Source organism: Macrobrachium rosenbergii, chromosome 21 (genome assembly GCF_040412425.1).
Source record: "Macrobrachium rosenbergii isolate ZJJX-2024 chromosome 21, ASM4041242v1, whole genome shotgun sequence".
NCBI lineage: Eukaryota > Metazoa > Arthropoda > Malacostraca > Decapoda > Palaemonidae > Macrobrachium > Macrobrachium rosenbergii.
Window position 1 is genome coordinate 33,075,741 of NC_089761.1, and position 18,665 is coordinate 33,094,405.

At 36.7% G+C, this 18,665-nt stretch overlaps 1 protein-coding gene across 6 annotated transcripts; it reads right to left on the reverse strand.

Annotated features, from left to right (window-relative positions):
* Positions 1 to 363: 363 nt before the first annotated feature.
* LOC136849874 (glycine receptor subunit alphaZ1-like) lies at positions 364 to 18,226 on the reverse strand. Of its 6 annotated transcripts, none has more exons than XM_067123375.1 (10): positions 17,998 to 18,226; positions 7,682 to 7,881; positions 7,178 to 7,243; positions 6,287 to 6,430; positions 5,242 to 5,332; positions 4,834 to 4,916; positions 4,412 to 4,543; positions 3,612 to 3,810; positions 2,448 to 2,649; positions 364 to 1,982 (listed from the first exon to the last, which is right to left on the reverse strand). In XM_067123375.1, the coding sequence occupies exons 1-10, from the start codon at positions 18,081 to 18,083 to the stop codon at positions 1,803 to 1,805; spliced, it is 1,383 nt and encodes a 460-aa protein (XP_066979476.1). In that variant the 5' UTR covers positions 18,084 to 18,226; the 3' UTR covers positions 364 to 1,802. The 6 variants fall into 6 exon arrangements, with proteins under 6 accessions (XP_066979476.1, XP_066979475.1, XP_066979479.1 ...); XM_067123374.1 differs by having other exon boundaries at positions 3,612 to 3,813; XM_067123378.1 differs by lacking the exon at positions 17,998 to 18,226 and adding an exon at positions 10,606 to 10,627 and having other exon boundaries at positions 3,612 to 3,813.
* Positions 18,227 to 18,665: the final 439 nt, after the last annotated feature.

Genomic DNA, 18,665 nt, shown 5'->3' on the forward strand with positions numbered 1-18,665 from the left:
CCCATCCTCTTTTACTATTTACTACATCTTACTGAGACTCATTCAGTAAACTTTCATGAACTAATTTAGTTTTATAGACACATTACCAACCACTGCCTCATCGTAGACAAAGTTCTTCATTGGAGCGGTGGCTAGAGCTCTTGTCTAGCACGCTGTTGGCCCAGCATTCAAGTCTCCGGCTGGCCAATGAAGAATTAGAGGAATTTATTTCTGGTGATAGAAATTCATTTCTCATCATTGTGGTTCGGATTCCACAATAAGCTGTAGGTCCCGTTGCTAGGTAACCAATTGGTTCTTAGCCACGTAAAATAAGTCTACTCCTTCGGGCCAGCCCTAGGAGAGCTGCTAATCAGCTCAGTGGTCTGGTTAAACTAAGATATACTTTTCTTAACTTCATCGTAGACAATCATTAGCAACAGTAATGCAGTTTTTTGTGTTTCTTGCAAATGAATACAGTACCACCTCAACTTAACAGATGCTTTCAGGGTCTGGCTTTCTGATAAATATGAAAGTTCATTAATTAACAAAGACCTTGTATTATAGCCTGCACTTGAATATTTTTTAAATATTTTACAGCCAGGAGAAATTCCACATAGTTCCTATTATAAACTAATCTCTGATTAATACTTATTTAATGATGAGATAAATTTACAAACTGCATTTACAAAAAAAAAAAAAATCATAGCACATAGCTGGGCAAACAACATCGTATCATCATGGCTGATGAGTACAAAAGTCTGCTAAGATGAGGTGTCACTTCCAATCACACTTCAGTCCTTCAATCTGCTTTGTGCAGTCACCTTGGCTTCAAGGGTTAACACATATATTGGTTTAAACAGAATTTCAAAAGTTTCCCTAGCCCCGTTCATACAACAAAATTCTACCAGTGTAGGTATGGTATTTTCTAATCCAATTTCAAGACATCACATACAGTATATGACGTAAAAAAAGAATGACAATGCTGTATAGAATTCCTGTAGTATGAACACCTGACTCACATTTGGCAAACTACGTGGATCATTTGTTCCTATACACTCACACATATGCTACATACTGACAACAGCTTAAGAATTATTTACACACTTGAAAAAAATAAAGAAACAATGATTATACACCTGAGTAAAGATAACATTTTTCTCCTTATATTTTGCCCAAGGATACATGCAATCCATGACTTAAGTATTGTCTTATACACTGCAAACTGAAACGAAACATTAGCAAAAGTTTCTTAAAAGCATTTGTACAGTACTGTACTTACTTCATATTCTTTGTTAACGCATGTAGAAGAACCCAATTTGGATGGATGCATTACCTAACTGAAATAATGCAAGTTTCTGTTTTTTACTTAGAGAAAAAATCCCTTAAATTACATGCACTGGTGTGCTTTTAAGGCATTCACTTTTACCAAAAATCTCTGCTTAGTACACTATAAGAATCTTGGCTCTAGCAAAGCTGCAGTCAAGCCAGAAAATAAAAGGGGGTATCGACATACCATTGCACATACGAAGTACAGACTCAAAAACCTTAAACATCAAGACTCGTAACTCATCAAAGATGACAAACACACACAATGATTTAACAGAATATTAATCTCAATCACACTAAAATATGCCATACCAGTCAAGTGTATGTTTGTTATCGAAAGAAAGTAGATTTTCATGTTTTAGCAGCAGTTAATTTTCGATATGGCATACTGCTCTAGAATCTAGCAGCACCTAAACTAAAGAATCAATTAAGTAAACTCTAAAGAATTACTTAGGTGCAGTCTGTTTAATTGAAATTTCCAGGTCTGGACAACTTCTTCAGTATAATGACGTGTCTGGTATTCTGTATGATAACCAAAATGGCCAGTAAGTGAAGTTAAAAATGAAAAATACTGACGATAAAAAGACAATGGTGTACCTCTCCAGCCGAACCTCCCAAATAGCAAAGAGATTCTTCTTCTTATCCTCACTGGTTGTTCCATTGACTGCAACAGAAGCCTGCAAGTAAAGGCATCATTAAAATGACCCAAGAATTTCCATACAACATGAAAAAGCGGTTGTTGGTGAAGGCTTCACCAAAGTCCACGTAAAGAATACGAAAAAAAGAATTTTTATATACTGTACAGTAAACCTACGTAGGATTTTCTATTTGAGTAAAATTATATGTCCAAGTTTAAAAGAAAAACCTAATTTGTTCGATTTGTATTAATTCAATTACAAAAAAAAAATTTCTTTACATGTATAAATTTGTTTGAAACTAACGGCCGTATTCTTAGTGAATCCTTTATACTAAACAATTCCTTTGATGTTGCTGTATCCTGAAGTAAAAACCACAGCCATAAAATGCTGCTGTTTTCATGTGCCACTGACTTTGGATTTTATTGTGGTGGATAAGTAACAGAGGTAGGTTCGGATTTGTGTATAAACATTGTAAATATTCAAAGTATCACATCATCTACTAACCTGATCACTAGCAATGTTTGTGGACTTGTTAAAGGATTCCACGAAGGCCTGTGGTCTCACCTGCCCCATCTCAAATTTCTTAGCTCGGAAATGAAGGTAGACCACAAATGTGTATTCCACTAGTACAGTAAATACCAGTATGATGCAGAAAAACATCCACATATCAATAGCTTTTGCATAAGACACTTTCGGAGATTCAGACCTAGGGATAGCAGAGAAAAAACAACATAAGTCTCAGTTTGCGTTTTCAAAAACTAAAAATATGTGCTGGCAGGTAAATTACTATAAGACTTGTTATGTATGTCTTAACGTATGTGCAAGACGTTATGTAACTTACGTAACGAGCGTGGGAATCTTCCATTCTGTGGTCGCATTCAGTTCAAAGCTATTTACACTATTTTTGCATCACAAAAGCGCAATATTGTAATGTTTAAGTGTAACCAATTATTATTGTATTTAATAATGACTCTTACATACAGGCTTCAATCCATAGTTCTACCTCATGTAGTAGAATAAGATTCCTTACTGTATGCTTAGCCGCGATGCTCGTATATCTGTATTCTGTCATTATATACATAAAGTATATATTTTGTATACTCTCCTGATATGCCTTAGATGTCTGCCCAAACTGCTCACCAGTCACATCAACTTTATAAATCTTTGACAGACTAAAGCCTTCGCTGTGCATGCCCAGGCCCTGACTGTCTTCCCACAAAGCACCATTCTTCTGTACAACCTCAACCACAAAGCATGCTGAGAAAGGGGAAGGCTATAAACTTATGACCTATGGGTCTATCGGGAATGGAATATAAAATTTAGGCCAACGGCCAAGCACCGGGACCTATGAGGTCATCCAGCTCTGAAAGGGAAACTGACAGTAAAAAGGTTTTCAAGGTGCAACAGGAGGAAAACCTTGCAATTGCACCGTGATAACTGTTAGGAGAGGGTGGGATGTGGGTTTGCATGAAGAATATGTTTCGCTGTAAAACCAGGAGAATGTAAAGGCTCAGGATATGATGATATATTTAGCAGCAGTACCTAGACAGGTAAGATAACAGATAATTACACTTCTATACTTCTTGATTACCAAAGCTTTTGAGAAAATATTCATCATAATTAGTAAATACATTAGAACTAAGGTCAAACAGATACCAAAAGTTTTACCTTACAGTGCTAAACATGGAGACCATTGTCAGAAGAGTTGTTATTGTCAAGACCATTCTCCCTGGAACCACCTCCACAGGAATGAAGAAGGTTAGCCATGATACAATCACAAACAAGCCCGATGGGATGTACGTGTTCATTACGTGGTAGCTCATTTTCCGATACAAGCTGATCCTCAGTTGCACTGATGGGAAAGTTGCTGCTGGTGGAAAAGAAGCTGCATTAATGTTGTGTAGGGTTATCAACATGAACCACTAAACCTTTTTTATCTAATTACAAACATTATTCATATGTAACTGGTTCAAAAGAATGTAGTATGCCCACAATGACATGTGCACACAAAAAAACAGAAAAAGAATACAAAAATACTGGTAGTTCCCAGGTTTCGATGGGCTCAGGCCAACAATGTTCCGAGTTTACGATGCTTTTCAAATATACTCGTCAGAAATTATTTCCCGGTTTACAACGCAAGTTCCAGGATTACGATGCTTAAAATGCCAATCCAAAAGAAGAAATATGGCTCCAAAACCGCAAAATAATCAAACTTACGAGTTTTTTTATGAAAAACTCAATTAAAATGCAGGTTACATCATTTTCAAGACACCCAAAGAATTCAAAGTAAGGTTTTCTTAGGATTTTCAAAGATGTCTCGGCTTATGACAATTTTCAGCTTACAACGCGGTGTAGGAACGGAACCACCGTCATAAACCAGGGACTGCCTGTACTTTGATTTACATGTTTTATATTTTAATGTCATTTGTTTGGTTCTTATTATGAACTGATTTTGTACAGAAACTTACAATTTTCATGCTGAACTCGTTCGTTTCCATCGATCTGGAAGTTTGCGGTGAAGTGATCTGTCCTGAGTGAGTTGCTGATCTGGATCCCAGTTTCATGCCAGCTATATTCCACCTCAAAGGTTCTGTATTGATCTGAAATTGAGTTCAACTAAGATATGATCCATTATATTAAAAATTTGGTGATTTCAAAATGTGAAAAATAATATTCAAAACTTAGGGTTTTGTTTAATAGCCCAACTGAGTTAGTAGTGTAAAGTACTTACAATCTTTGAGTTAAAGCAAAACTGATTCAGCAACAAAAATCAATAATGATTTATTCATTAAATCAAACATTTTAAACAAATTCACAATAAAATATACAATCTTAAGAAAACCATTGCACTAACTGACAATGCAATAAACAATTGCAGTACTGTACTTACAACCTTCCAGCCTCATGAAACAAACTTGCTTGTCAAAGGGGTAAGCTGTGAAGTCCATGGGGCATGCTATCTTGGTAATGACTCTGCCAAGAAAAGTATCAGTGGATAAAACACAGTACTGCTGATGCTGCATCCATCTGTTACTAACATGGAAGTAATACTTCGGTCTTTCTTCAGAGTTGCAGTGTACTTGTAAGACGATTCTATAGGTAATACAGGTTCACTACCTTCAAAGCACCAATAAATTGGGAATGTTATGATATAAAAATTCGAAGTGATGAAACAAAAAAAATCACTTAACCATTCTCATTCTTTGCTTTGAAATGTGATGCTTTTTCGAAAAAGCAAAACTCATTATTGTGCTTCAAGCTGCTGTGATTACAGTAAATATTAGTACACATAACTTACGATGTAGAATATCGCATAAGACCTTGTTTGGTTATCCTAAGAGAGCGAGGGAGAACCAGCAATGAAGGCATGGTGATTTCCTTGGCATGATCTGAAACACAGTCAATATAACTGGTAAATGCCACAAATATAACGATTCTAAACTACATTGCTGTATTTCAATTCATGATTCCCTATTTGATCCAAACTGCAATTGTTACAGCTGCCTACTCTTTCTCTGGAAATCTCTACACGTTAAAAGAAACACCTGCTAGGGTATTCACTGTATTTCTGCGAAGGTTTATTTTACAACTGTGTAAAGGTTTCACAGCCTTACTATTTATGTCATCATCAGCATGTTTATTTTAACGGATTTTGTCCCTTTTCTGTTTACACTGGTTTAATTTATATCACATCAGGGTCTAGTTAAGCAAATCATTTATAACTAATTAATTTATATCACACACACACTTCAATCATTGTACAACACAAAAAGTTTCCACTAATGGGTTTTAAACACCACTTATACAGTAATTTAGATCTTTCACACTGACAAAGCCATCAATTTAGACGAGGGGAATTTTAAATACCTCAATTGTCAGGAGGTGGGAGAACAAGCAACTACGAATCCTTGATTGGTTGTGAAGGTCGAAAAGAACCTGGGGAGTTTTTCAAACTAAGAAATGGCATGGGCCCAAGGCTCTAGTGTACTGTACTTAGAGGGGTTTACTGAAGGAGTTGGTAAGCCCAAGGAAGTACATTAAGGCATTTAGATTGGTTCTGTTTTCACTGAAAAGTACAAACCGACTAAATAATGAGTGAGAAGTCTCAAAAGTTTTACACTCATAAACAGATTAAAACGAGTTTGGGACGATTAGGCTGTATTATTTTCAGCCATGAACCTGTTAGGCCTTAAGACATGGCGAAAGCTCCTTGGGAGGCTGTGTTTAGTACTAGACACTCGGGGATCAAAGTATTATATAAAACCATTTCGGCCGTTTGCCAGTTAGGATGTTACGGCCTAAGTGACTTACGGCCAAAACGACCAGGACCCATTAAAACATACCTATATACACAGTGGGTATCCACATCCGACTTGTATGTGCAGGGTCAATGTTAATCCAAGGTGATGACTCTCGGAAGGATTGTAAAGGAGGCTGAAGACGATGGTCAGTCCAATACATTCGGATATACCACTCCAACGTGATGTCCAAAAAAAAAAAAAAAGCAGAGTAGCCACGGTTGTTTCACATGTGCTGAGCAATAAATGAGACCATAAAATCTTTCAACTAGAATCTTTCAGACATCACAGCTACAGTAATGAACATATTTTGACAGGTACACACCAACATATTGAAATAATAGATTAAAAAAAGCTATACACTATTACCTAAAACTTGTATAGCCACACACTCACTTGAATTAGAGCATAAAATATGTTTACCAAAAAATATTATTCTAAGACCCTTCAAATGGTGTCTTGACTTAGAGCATACAATACGTTTACCAAAAAATATTATTCTAAGACCCTTCAAATGGTGTCTTGACAAGTTAGGCAAATTAATTAAGATTACAAAAATGTCCCAAATTCAAGTTTTACATATTCTTTATATAAAAAACTGACAATTTCTTCCCAATACACATGTCATATAAAAACGGCTTGAGAAGTAAAACAATTTCATAATTCTATTCCCCATCATGAGAAAAACACCAAAGACTCAAACTGTTTTGTAAGTGTAAAATATAACATAATTGATTTAAGGTTTTTCTTTATGCAGTTTTGATATGAAACCTTATGTACTGTTTTGTCTTCCTACATTTGATAACAAAATAAGGTCTGAACACAGGGCTTCTCGAGTTGTCAATTATTACATCTAGACCCAAATAAACTCTGTTATTTCACTTAACAATTGTGCACTCAATCAGGTTTATATATGGCATGAGAAATGTACTCTTACCATAGAAGCTTCATTGATGGCAAAAATGTCCCGTACTTTGACACTGAACACCACAGGCAAAACATCTGAAGAGCAAAAGACAAAGCATTACTAAGACTAGATGGTAAATAGTTACTCTGTACACAGAACTTGAACAGTTCTGTGATTTTTCACAAATAACGCCAGTTTTGGAAGCGAGCTCATGATTTTCACCAACTGCTGAGGATAATCTAAGTCTCGCTGTAAAATATGTACCGACATGTTTTTACCTTTCAAAAATGATGAATGTTAGGTAATATCAAACTATCTGCTTTTACAGACATTAAACCCCACTGCTAAGGACTTGACCCTTCAAATTGTGGAAAGCCTGAAGAATAGAAATGTTAAAAATTAAATAATAACTATGCTTCCAACAAGATATAAAAACAGGGGCAGTGGAAAATTTTAAAGATACGGTCCATATGACATTCAAAAGACTCTTAATCGGCTACTAATCTGCTTATTTCACAAGAGAGTTACTGTACCTCCTCCAGGGGGGATGGGCACAGCGAATCTGTCATAGGATGCTGGAAAGAGGCCATGACTGTCCCTATCTACTTGCTCAGAGGGATCCCCAGGTGCGGAAGGCACAGGAAGGACTGCGGATGCATTCGTGGGATGAACCTGGTCGTTGTGAGTTGGGATGCGCGAATGAAACAGCACCATCGATTCGTCAATGTCATCTCTATAATAAAGAATAATAGTTTTTACATGACTACTTAAAACTAGTGTAAGGTACTACAAAAAATATATGTTGATAGATAAATGTGCCTCATGGAAGTAGCCTAGACCTTACTTCTCAATAGGTCTATGAACATTTTTTAGCATCCAACTTACTTTCCCTAATTGTAGGATAAAATTTTACTTCTATTGGTTTTACCATCTTTCTTACAAATTTTCATTTTAAAGTGAATATTTTCACTCCTCATTGGGTAGATGAGATAATATAAGTTAAAACAATAAGTTTCTTATTAGATAACAAAAATACTCTTTCAACACTAATCACTTTGAACTGCTTTACAGGAAGAAATGGACTACTCTAATGGACCTCTTTCTCACCCATGCATTTCGCTCAGAAACATTCATAGGCAGTCCCTGGGTTACGTCAGCCTCGGCTTTCGTCGTTCCAAGCTTGCAGAGCTTTTCAAACGTTCATCAAAAATTTGTTCTGGGTTACAGCAGATGTTCTGAGGTTACATCGTTTCAGTCTTACGATGCGCTGTAGGCAACGGAAGAACATTTGTACATTTTTGGAGGAAATTCTACAAGATCATGGATGAATACCTCACCTGAAGCGAGGTAAATCATCTGGGAAGCTTTCAAGACAACCAATGGGTTAAAGGTAAGGTTTTCATTAATTTATTTCTCATTTTTAGCAGTTTTTTAATACGCCGTTCCAGCTTACGTCGTTTTCCGAAATTCGTCGCGCTTCAGGAATGGAACCCCCGACATAACCCAGGGACTGCCTGTACATCCTATCATAAGCCACATCAGTGGAGTGTCAATGAAATCAGTCGATCAACTATTAAAGAGAAACGTAGGTCTAACCAGGCATCCATCAGTATTAAAGATGCCGCCACCATACGCCCTGAAAGGTTTTATTTCAGAAAAATATAGGCCTGAGACCACTTATACAGTAAAATGGTTTTGCTTTTAGTGTTTGTCAGTATAAAGTAACAGTATATGTGCTTTCATATTCTATTACTAGTTGATTACTGTTGAACTGTATGTATGGTTACATCACAAGTATCACATAGGTAGATCAGTCTGAAACGACACCATTACTTGCCTCCTTAACAGCTATAAACCCCTTCCCAAAAATGAAAAATTCTAATGGTGCCTTTGCCTCAGTCATAGCCTAGTTACATTGCAACACTTATTGTTTAACAATTATGGAGGACCACTGTGGGATGTCAGAATTACCTGTATCAAGGCCTTAAGGTTAGGTCAGGTCAATTCCGGTCAGATCAAGTGGGGAGGGGGTCCAGGGAGATTACAATGCCTTCCCGTCAAGGTAGGGGGTAGCATCCAATATTAGGTTTAGTCAGGGAATCTTAGGTTAAGATAAGTAGGGCACAGTGCCATAGGTTGGGGTATGTTAGGGCAAGTCAAGTTCCAATGCTGCCCTGTATTTCATTAAGTCTGTATTTCCTGAATCAGAAACCCTGGTTTCCTACTGTGGTCCTCCATTTCTGACCAGCCTACACAGTATCTGCAGGGCGCTTAGTGGGTTAAAAGCATTTCCAATAAAAATGAATGTCAAATTAACCTCCATCACATACAAAAAATTCAACTTCAAGCACATACTACTTTTCTAAAGCAAATCATGGGGTTTACATGATGATGAACCACCTCTAAAATGAAGCAATCAAGGATTAAGACTACCTACATAAAATTTATATCAAAACGTTAATTAATTACAATGAAAATTATATAAAACAATATGCGGCATAAAACTTAACTGAACTGGATATAAATATAGAATTTAGGCCAAAGGCCAAGCACTGGGACCAATGAGGTCATGCAGTGCTGAAACAGAAATTGAGAGAAAAGAAGGTCTGAAAGGTGTAACAGGAGGAAAACCTCAAAGCATTTGCTCTGTGAATCAGTTGCTTAGAGAGGGTTGCGGGAAGTAAGACGGAAGAGGAGAATATGAAAGGAGGTACAGTAAAGGGAACGGGAGGGGTTGCAGCTAGGGGCCGAAGGCACGCTGCAAGAAACCTTCAGTAATGCCTGCAGTGCACCGCACGAGGTACATTGACGGTACAACCCCCTGACGGGGTAACTGGCATTCATCGTTGCTCAAGTCGAACAAACTGAAAAGAAGAGCCCGTGAACTGTAGGCCTATATCTCAGCCTAACGAACAAGGGTAACCACAAAAGCACCTCCTAACCTAACCTACAAGAAGGTAAAGCACTTTATTTTTATTTAAACCACTAAAAAAACGGGTTTCAAACTACGATCCATCATTACTGATAGATCTGGGGAAAGTGCGTAACCTAATAAGGTTATTTCAAGTAGCCTATTTCCAAATAAATAGCAAAAATTAAACTAGTTCTAGGCCTAAACTTGCTTTGCTACCCTATTATAGTTATGGTATTCAATCTTCTCTGAGCTTTTATGCAGTTTACAGTTTTTATTTATATAATTTCTTACGTACATCCAAAATAAAGTTTTTTTTTTTTTTTATTGTCCGGCCATGAAAGAATTCCTTCCTATGGGCCTAAGCTTAGTCTAGGGAAGGAATCTCTTAATGCGCACCAATTTTAGCATTGTAGGTCAGTGTTTCAACACATCTCGGTCAAAGAGCCCTTTGGCATTCCATATAAAACTTTTAAAAACAAAAACTCATTAGTAAATCACATGTTATTGTTAAATATATCTTACTATACCGGAAGGAACACGAACTGTCAACATGGCGGAAGAACACAAGAACGTTTCGAGAGTTACAATTTTTATTAAAAAAACATAGTTGGATGAATGAGATTTACGTTATTATAATAGCAAAAAGTACGATGTAAGGGTCTATACAAGCCTTCATTGTACCCTTTGTAGTGTGAAATTTACTATACAGCCATTTGGAGGCGTCCTTATGCCTTTTCACTCAAGGAAGTTACAGTCATTATCATATACCTTCATCCATCTTGTTCTTTTCTTTACAGTCGTCCAAAACTAAGCATAAATTTCTTATTGAATCTGTCTTATGTTTTGCATTTTTTTTTTTTTTTTGTTCTTGGACAATTTTGTGATTAGTCTGGGTAATTGTGTATCCATAAGTTCGGTTTCCAATGTCTGGCATTTTGGCTCAGTTTACTAATATCCGCCTTGGTATGTACATGCGTGTACTTATGCTTCCCGTAATGTTTATAAATTTTATTTTTCAATTTTTCTTTAGACTTTTTCACTTTTAACCCTTTATTGCGTTGCAAGTGCAAACTAGATTGGTTGGGGATTCATACTCAGTTTAGCTGACCAATGTTGAAATGCCGTAATTCTCTAAAATAAATAAATAAATAAATAAATTCTTCTGCTATCAACGTTTAATAATATTTTTAAGAGAAAAGGAAGAAAGAAGTAAATCCAGTAAGAATTGCTGTTGTAAATGTATCGCAATTATTAGGCTTATAGTATGTGTGTTTGCCGCCCTTATTTCTTATAGTATATATTCATAAATAATCTGCCTGTCCAGGTGACATATAAGTTGGTATATATCTTTATCACAACAGGCCATTTCTAAACTCCAAGGTATTTTAAACCTGCCAATAGTGCTATATAAATGAGCTCACATCCATTTAAAATGTATTCTAAATCTGCCGGTTTCACTAAGCATGTGAGCCCACACAGTCATACACTGAAATGTCTTCTAAGAATTTATTACGGTAAATATAAAGGCAAATAAGTTATCCTGTCGAATGCACCACGGATAATGGTAGTGCGAAGTATTTAAACCCATTTATCGCTTTCTTCTTCTCCAAAAAATAAATTCCCAGAATTTTTATCGTTCGTCCTTTCGAGTGAGACATTAGCATTGATTCGTTCACTACTTTGTGTGACTTCAGCATTTTCTTTAAAGGGAGACTTACAAACGTACGGACAATTGAATAAAGTAGTTAAAGTGAAAAAAATGCGGCGAAGTTTCTTCGGCGCAATTGAGTTTTCTGTACAGCCACTACATAGTATAATCAAGCCCACCGAAAATAGATCTATCTTTCGGTGGTCTCGGTATGATGCTGTATGAGCCGCGGTCCATGAAACTTTAACCACTGCCCGTTGGTGGCTTATCCTATATGGTTCCCAGAAGCACGATTGTGGCTAACTTTAACATTAAATAAAATAAAAACTACTGAGGTTAGAGGGTTGCAATTTGGTATGTTTGATGACTGGAGGGTGGATGATCAACATACCAATTTGCAGCCCTCTAGCCTCCGTAGTTTTTAAGATCTGAGGGTGAACCAAAAAAGTGTGGACAGAAAAAGTGCTGCCAGAAAAAATTGCAGACAGAAAAAAAGTGCGGACGGACAGACAAATGCACAATAGTTTTCTTTTACAGAAAACTAAAAACGAATGTACAGCAATGTGGTATTAATGATTTATATTTTATGTATCTGAAAGATTATTTAGTAATGAAATAAGAGGGAAGGAGGGGTTGAGTTATCAGGAAAAACAATAGATATTTAAGGATATAGGCGTAAAAAAAAGTTTTTATATGTATCATATATTATGACGACTTAAATGGCCTAAAACGACCAGTATTTGTAACTATAACAGTAACCTGGATTTGTTTCCCTACTGAAGAAAATTAAATCTTGGGAAAACAGAAGTACTTAATAATGATAATTTATTCATATTTATTTACATTAATCGTTGCTATTTGATTAAGAAATCACACATGTTCTAGGCTTCGTGAGTCGTTATTATTATTATTATTATTATTATTATTATTACAAGAAGATGAACTTCAGTTAACAGATTATGCAAAGTGATTCTACCGTTATTATAAATCGTGAGAAAATGGTGCTTTAAGTCTGCTCTCTCTCTCTCTCTCTCATCATAAAGTTCTTTAACGTCCTCGAGACGACTTATCCGCCAATGGAAACGTTCAAACCGCTTTGTTCATGTCTTGTGCAAGCTTTTCCAAGGTCCTTTATGTAATCACTTTGTTCCAAAGTCAGGGAATATCATGACTTCCTCGCTTTTGAGACGGGATGCTTTTATAGATAGATCAGGCAGTTTAAGCATATATATACTGTTTATTCCTTGTTCAGATATTATCGCCATTTTGAAACGGTGCAATGTTGGTATGCATTAACACATTTCCTTTTGATATGGGACATTCCTTGTAGTGCTACCGACCGAATTCCAATAGGAAATACAACCAAGCTGATTTTCATTACAATAACCACGAATCATGCTTGAAAAAAGCTTATAATAACGCGAATAACGAGGTTAAAAGAGATCACTTCAAAAGACCCAGGCTATTATATTCATCTCGGAAGTAATTTCAGCCGCGAAAATAATTGGCGGGATTCTCCTCTTCTCGAGAATGTGCGAAGGAGCGCGAGGCGCGCGCCTTAACTCCGCGATCAGCGAGCTAACTCACGCACTCCTCTTCATTTTCTGCCAGCTCTCGAGTTTTATCTGTTCTCCATCATCCTTCTATCTTTCTTTCTTCCCGGTGCGTCTCCTTCGTACCCTTTCATTCCAAGGGCACGCGTCTTTTTTCACCTTCTTCCTCTTCCAGTTACGAACAGCGGAAGCAAAGTCAGAGAGAATAATTACGGTTAATAAACTCGTATGAAACATTGCTTTTTAAATGCAGTTACTTCTTTACTTTTAAGGCAGGATTTCACGTCTTTTTAATCTTCTTCCAATTAGGAATAACGGAGGCAAAATAAAAAGGGAATAACTACAATTAATAGACTCAGATTAACATTGGGTTGTTAAACGCACTTGCTTCTTTAATTCTCAGGTAGGATTTCGCCCCCTCAACAAGAAAATGAGAATCACGAAGCGCGGAGATTTTAATGAGAAGTGAACTCGTGAATTTTTCTTCGAGAGGTCTCGTGCCTCCTTTAATGGAACAAAGTTGCGAGATATAGATATAACTCAACCCGAACGCGGAAGTAGCCGCATTGCCCAGGTGACTGGGTGGGTGACTGTTCCGAGGTATATACTATATATGTATATATATACACCTTCCGCAAGCGTTGTTGCCGCCATTACGAGAATTTTTTTTTTAGTTGTTTCCCGTTCTTCTCCTTCTTCTTCTTGCTAATTTCCAAAGACTACGTACTTTCTTTCTCTAGATATCAATCTATCTATCCTATAGCTCTCTCTCTCTCTCTCTCTCTCTCTCTCTCTCTCTCTCTCTCTCTCTCTTATATATATATATATATATATATATATATATATATATATATATATATATATATATATATATATATATATATATAGGTCTAGGTCATCGAAATCTTCTGGCGTCCACAGGAGCCTGACTAACGCTATCTTGTATTACTCTTCCCAGGTGGTGAGATGGACATGTCCAAACCACCTCCTTCCCCATTTCATCATTATCAAATTCTACATAAGGAACTTCGTGATTTCCCTTATGCTAACTTGATCCTGTCATCTGAATCTTGATATTCCTTCTTAAAGCTTTATTCTCAAATCGACGAACCTATGCTATGATTCATTTCCGTAAGCAATGCTGTAGATCATAAAGTACTCTGTCCAAATACCTTTTTTCTTCTCAGATTTATTCAGAGTTCCATTTGAGCGCCCGCGCGCTCGTTTGTGTGCGTAAATCGATAAATTCATTTGGTCATAGCACGGTTTTTGGTATCGGTATATTATTATTATTATTATTATTATTATTATTATTATTATTATTGTCGCTGTTTTTTCCCATTTTATTAATGTTATTTCTTTATTGCTAATGAAAATTATCGAGCAATACACAGTCACATAAGCATTACAAAAAAATAAATAAATAGTACAATTGAGGCAAAGTTTCGTAACGTCTTGTGGTTCTTCTTCTTTTCAAATGTCGCAGTAGGTCAGGACACAGCATGAATGAGGAAACTAGAGTATAAGGTTTTGCTATTACATTTTCCTTAGAATCTGGTCGCTTTTGTGCCATAATAATCTCAGTCTTTTTGTTATCGCCCCCTCTGAATCGCTAATTTCGTAAAAAGTAGGCGAATCATTCGACACGTCAGTGATACAATTCTCTCCACTCGAAGGAATATGAAATTATGAATACCTGATGAGCCGTTACAACGGTTACGGGTGTGATTGCCCATAAGACGCCCATGTCTCAAATCAATTATTCATTGCTTATGCGGAACCCCTGCTGACAGAGAGTGATTCTCAGTAAAGAAATGCAATAAAATCGACCATAATAATTTTATTCTTTTGCAAAGAACAAGGACAGCCAACGTTTTAACGCTTTTGTGAGAAAAGAAAGGTTAAATTCGATCGCCCTTTGGGCCTTGGAGGGAACGTTTATCTTTGTAAAAAGAATTTCAAAAAGTTCTTTTCGCCAAATGTCTCGTCTCTCATTGGGCTAAAAAGATAGATTTGTTTTCGAATGAGGAGTGAAAATAGAAGATAATGGACTTTTATCTTTGCTGCATTCTTTTACCAATTTGATTTTACAAATAGGCTATTTACACATGTGCGCGTTTGCCGAACCGGGAATAAAACAATATGTAATAATCTTAGCTGTGGCGTCGCTATTGGGGTCGGCCCCCACCACTGCCCCCCCAGTTGAAATTCCCTTTGTAGCTAAACTTTAACCTTACAGTATTTGATGCATTTGCATATAGTAAGAGTTGAAAATTAATTGAAAATTGAGCTCTATAACTTCAAATACAGGTTTACTAATTACTAATACCATTATTTTCCTTCATTCAAATGAATATATACATTCGAAAATATTATATTTTACTAATTACAGAGCTGGCACATTAATTTCGTGTAACTTTCTTTGGCCCCACCTAGGCACCCTCACCGATGGAGTGCCAGCCACGCCATTGAATCTTAGACAGTTTCGTTAACTTGAGACATCCTCAGAGGGACTGGTACTATAGTAGCAGGAATATGACGATGCTGAACGAAATGCATTAGGAAAATACATCGACATCGAAAAGATGGAAAATGAAATATCGTTTGAACAACTTGCAAGGAAAAGAAGAAATTTTGAATTCTCATTTCCACTGGAATGAAAAGTTACGCTACGCGGTTATTGCTACGTGGGGAGGGGAGAGAGAGAGAGAGAGAGAGAGAGAGAGAGAGAGAGAGAGAGAGAGAGAGAGAGGTCAGAAAGCAAGAGAGAGAGAGAGGTCAGAAAGCGAGAGAGAGAGGTCAGAGAGAGAGAGAGGTCAGAAAGCGAGAGAGAGAGGTCAGAAAGAGAGAGAGGGGGAGGGGCGAATCGTTTTTGGACCACCAATACCAATCATGATTGCTTTGTCAAATTTTCTAATAAATGTTGTGACCGAAATAATCATGTCTTGGGTTAAGGGTGAATTTCGTATTGTCTTCCTTGTGTAGGCCTATAGTGAATGTTGCTTAAATAACTAAAAAAGGAAAATGTAATTGGAAAAATGCAGTGACATTTCTCGTGAAGAGGAAGAATATAATAAAAAAAATTGTCTTCACAGATTAACAAAACATATCAATGATCCAAATCGAGTCTATTTTCGTAAACTTGATCCATTTCCCCCGGAAAAGTAATCTGAAATTTACGAATTTTAAATGACATACTAGTTGCCATGCTTTAAATGACATCAGAACTATGTGGTTATTATTTTCCCCCAAGAAATAATCCAGGTGTAAGGTCAGGTGTCCTTCGAGAATTATGAATGGCGCACTTAGCCTTTGTAACAACGGAGAATTACTCCACCTACTCTTCCCTGTTGCCAATAGTTTAAGTGCTTTCATCCGAGCATGCGCAATCCACATTTGCGCATCCGTGTGCCAGTCCCCTCGCAGATTCCTAGATGAGACGAAACTGATTAGAATTCATACATTTTGTTTAATTTCTTTGCTGTTGCCCAGACCCGAAGAAAACAGAGAAATCATTAGATCAAAATCTTTATTGAAGGAATGGGGTGAACCTCTTGAAAGACGAGAGATTATAAAGAAACCAAGAAGACGGGAGAAGTGAGAGAATGCCAAAGCTTAGCAACTGGAGGAAAGGAACCCGTCAGGTGTTACGAAGCTACCCGAGAGGAAACAGAATATTATCCCTGAGCTTATTGGAGCCGTGTTCAAAATAGTACTTATAGACAAGTGGCGCAGAGGAGACCTTATTACACGGAGAAAGAGGGTGCAAAGATGAGGTATCAGTACCGTCATTTACCATTCATGATTTGACAGAATAATCACCGCAAAAATTAAGAAATTTCAAATACAGTTTGGCTGATTTACTATGAGAAAAGCTACAATCCTTCTGGACAGAAGAAAGGAGGAAAGTCTTATTTGAAGCTGAAGCTTTCTCGGTGAAAGATCAGAAGCCAGATTTTTCATGTGCAACAGACCTTGTTCTGTCAGTTCAAGTTCAGTTTCTAGAAAATTTAAAATGAAGAGTCAGTAGCAATGATAGAACAAAGCCTGGGAAAGCGTGAGGCAAACTCTTTCCACCAGATGGCTGGGGACCGAGAATAGGACTACAAAAGTACAGAGAGTTTTAACATAGAGAGATGGCGTAGGTCTAAATAACATAGGCTACCAACTGACTGTGAGCTCAGAGTTTTGTGCAAGAGAGCAACTAGCCCAACGGGAAAATTTTATGGTTTTTACCTCACTAGGCCTGAAACTCACATAGTACAAAGAGAACTTATAGGTGTCTCTTCATTTTTAAGGTCTTGACATCCTTAGTTCTCGAAGGAGGAAGACCCACCACCGGTTAGGTAACCTTTCCTTTACAAAGGGGCCGAAACTTAGACATGGAAAGCCACTGCTCTCTCTAAAAGGAGAACATCAAATTGTAAATATATATATATATATATATATATATATATATATATATATATATATATATATATATATATATATATATATATATATATATATATATATATATATATATATATTACACTAACAAACAGCTTACCCTGACAATGGGGGCGTCCCCAGAAAAATAAGATACAGGCTAACAGTCATTGGCAATTTCATTTTTTTCATAACTGATTCAGGAATAAGCCTCTGTACAGGAAACTAACACGGAATTGACTGCTTCCTAAACTTGTACATACATTCATATATACATCATACATAAATACATGTTTATGAACTTACCTTTCTGTCTTTGAACACTTCGTCGTCAGCCGTAGTACAAGGAGATAAAGGACTGTGAAAATTCTCAGGCAACGAATTACCCACATCGTTAATACACTTTCTCATATAGTGTCACCGATCTCACATATATAAACAAGTTTTTAAAAATCGCAGAGACAGTTCTTGAATCTTGTATTTTAACACTAGAGTCTTAAACTACGAAAATTCCTGTGCTAAAACAGGAAAGGGTTCTGTTGACACTTGCTGAATTCCTCTTTGGCAGCGGATCGTCAGTTAGGGCAGTATAGGGTATAACTGAAAAATTATTTTAATTGCAATTGAAATCGACAGGCTTGTCAGTGTTGTAGTTCAAATATCGAATTCCAAAGTAATGAATTTGTAGGCCTAAGCTCTATCTGACCATGGATCACTAAAACATTCGAGGATCTTCAATAGATTCATTGTACGTTCACGTAAGAAATGGATTTCATGAAAAAAAGTCTTCTCTGATCATCACATCATTTTCTTGGCTATTACTTTTTGGTTAGGCATTTACATCTCAAGGGTATTTGATTTTTCGTTTAACAGCCGGGCGAAAAGACAAGCTATATTTGTTTTCAGCCTGAGAAATTACGCAGATATTCGTTAAACGAATGCTGAGAAGCAAAAGACATCGTACGAATCGTGAA

What these genes read in the sequence shown, in the direction of transcription:
- LOC136849874 (XM_067123374.1), bottom strand. Translation starts at nt 18,083, where the DNA reads ATGTGGGTAATTCGTTGCCTGAGAATTTTCACAGTCCTTTATCTCCTT. An exon ending in GATACCCACTGTGTATATAG is followed by an intron (nt 5,333 to 6,286) that starts GTATGTTTTAAT and finishes ACTGTGTTTCAG; the next exon opens with ATCATGCCAAGGAAATCACC. An exon ending in TTTCATGAGGCTGGAAGGTT is followed by an intron (nt 4,544 to 4,833) that starts GTAAGTACAGTA and finishes ACTCAATTTCAG; the next exon opens with ATCAATACAGAACCTTTGAG.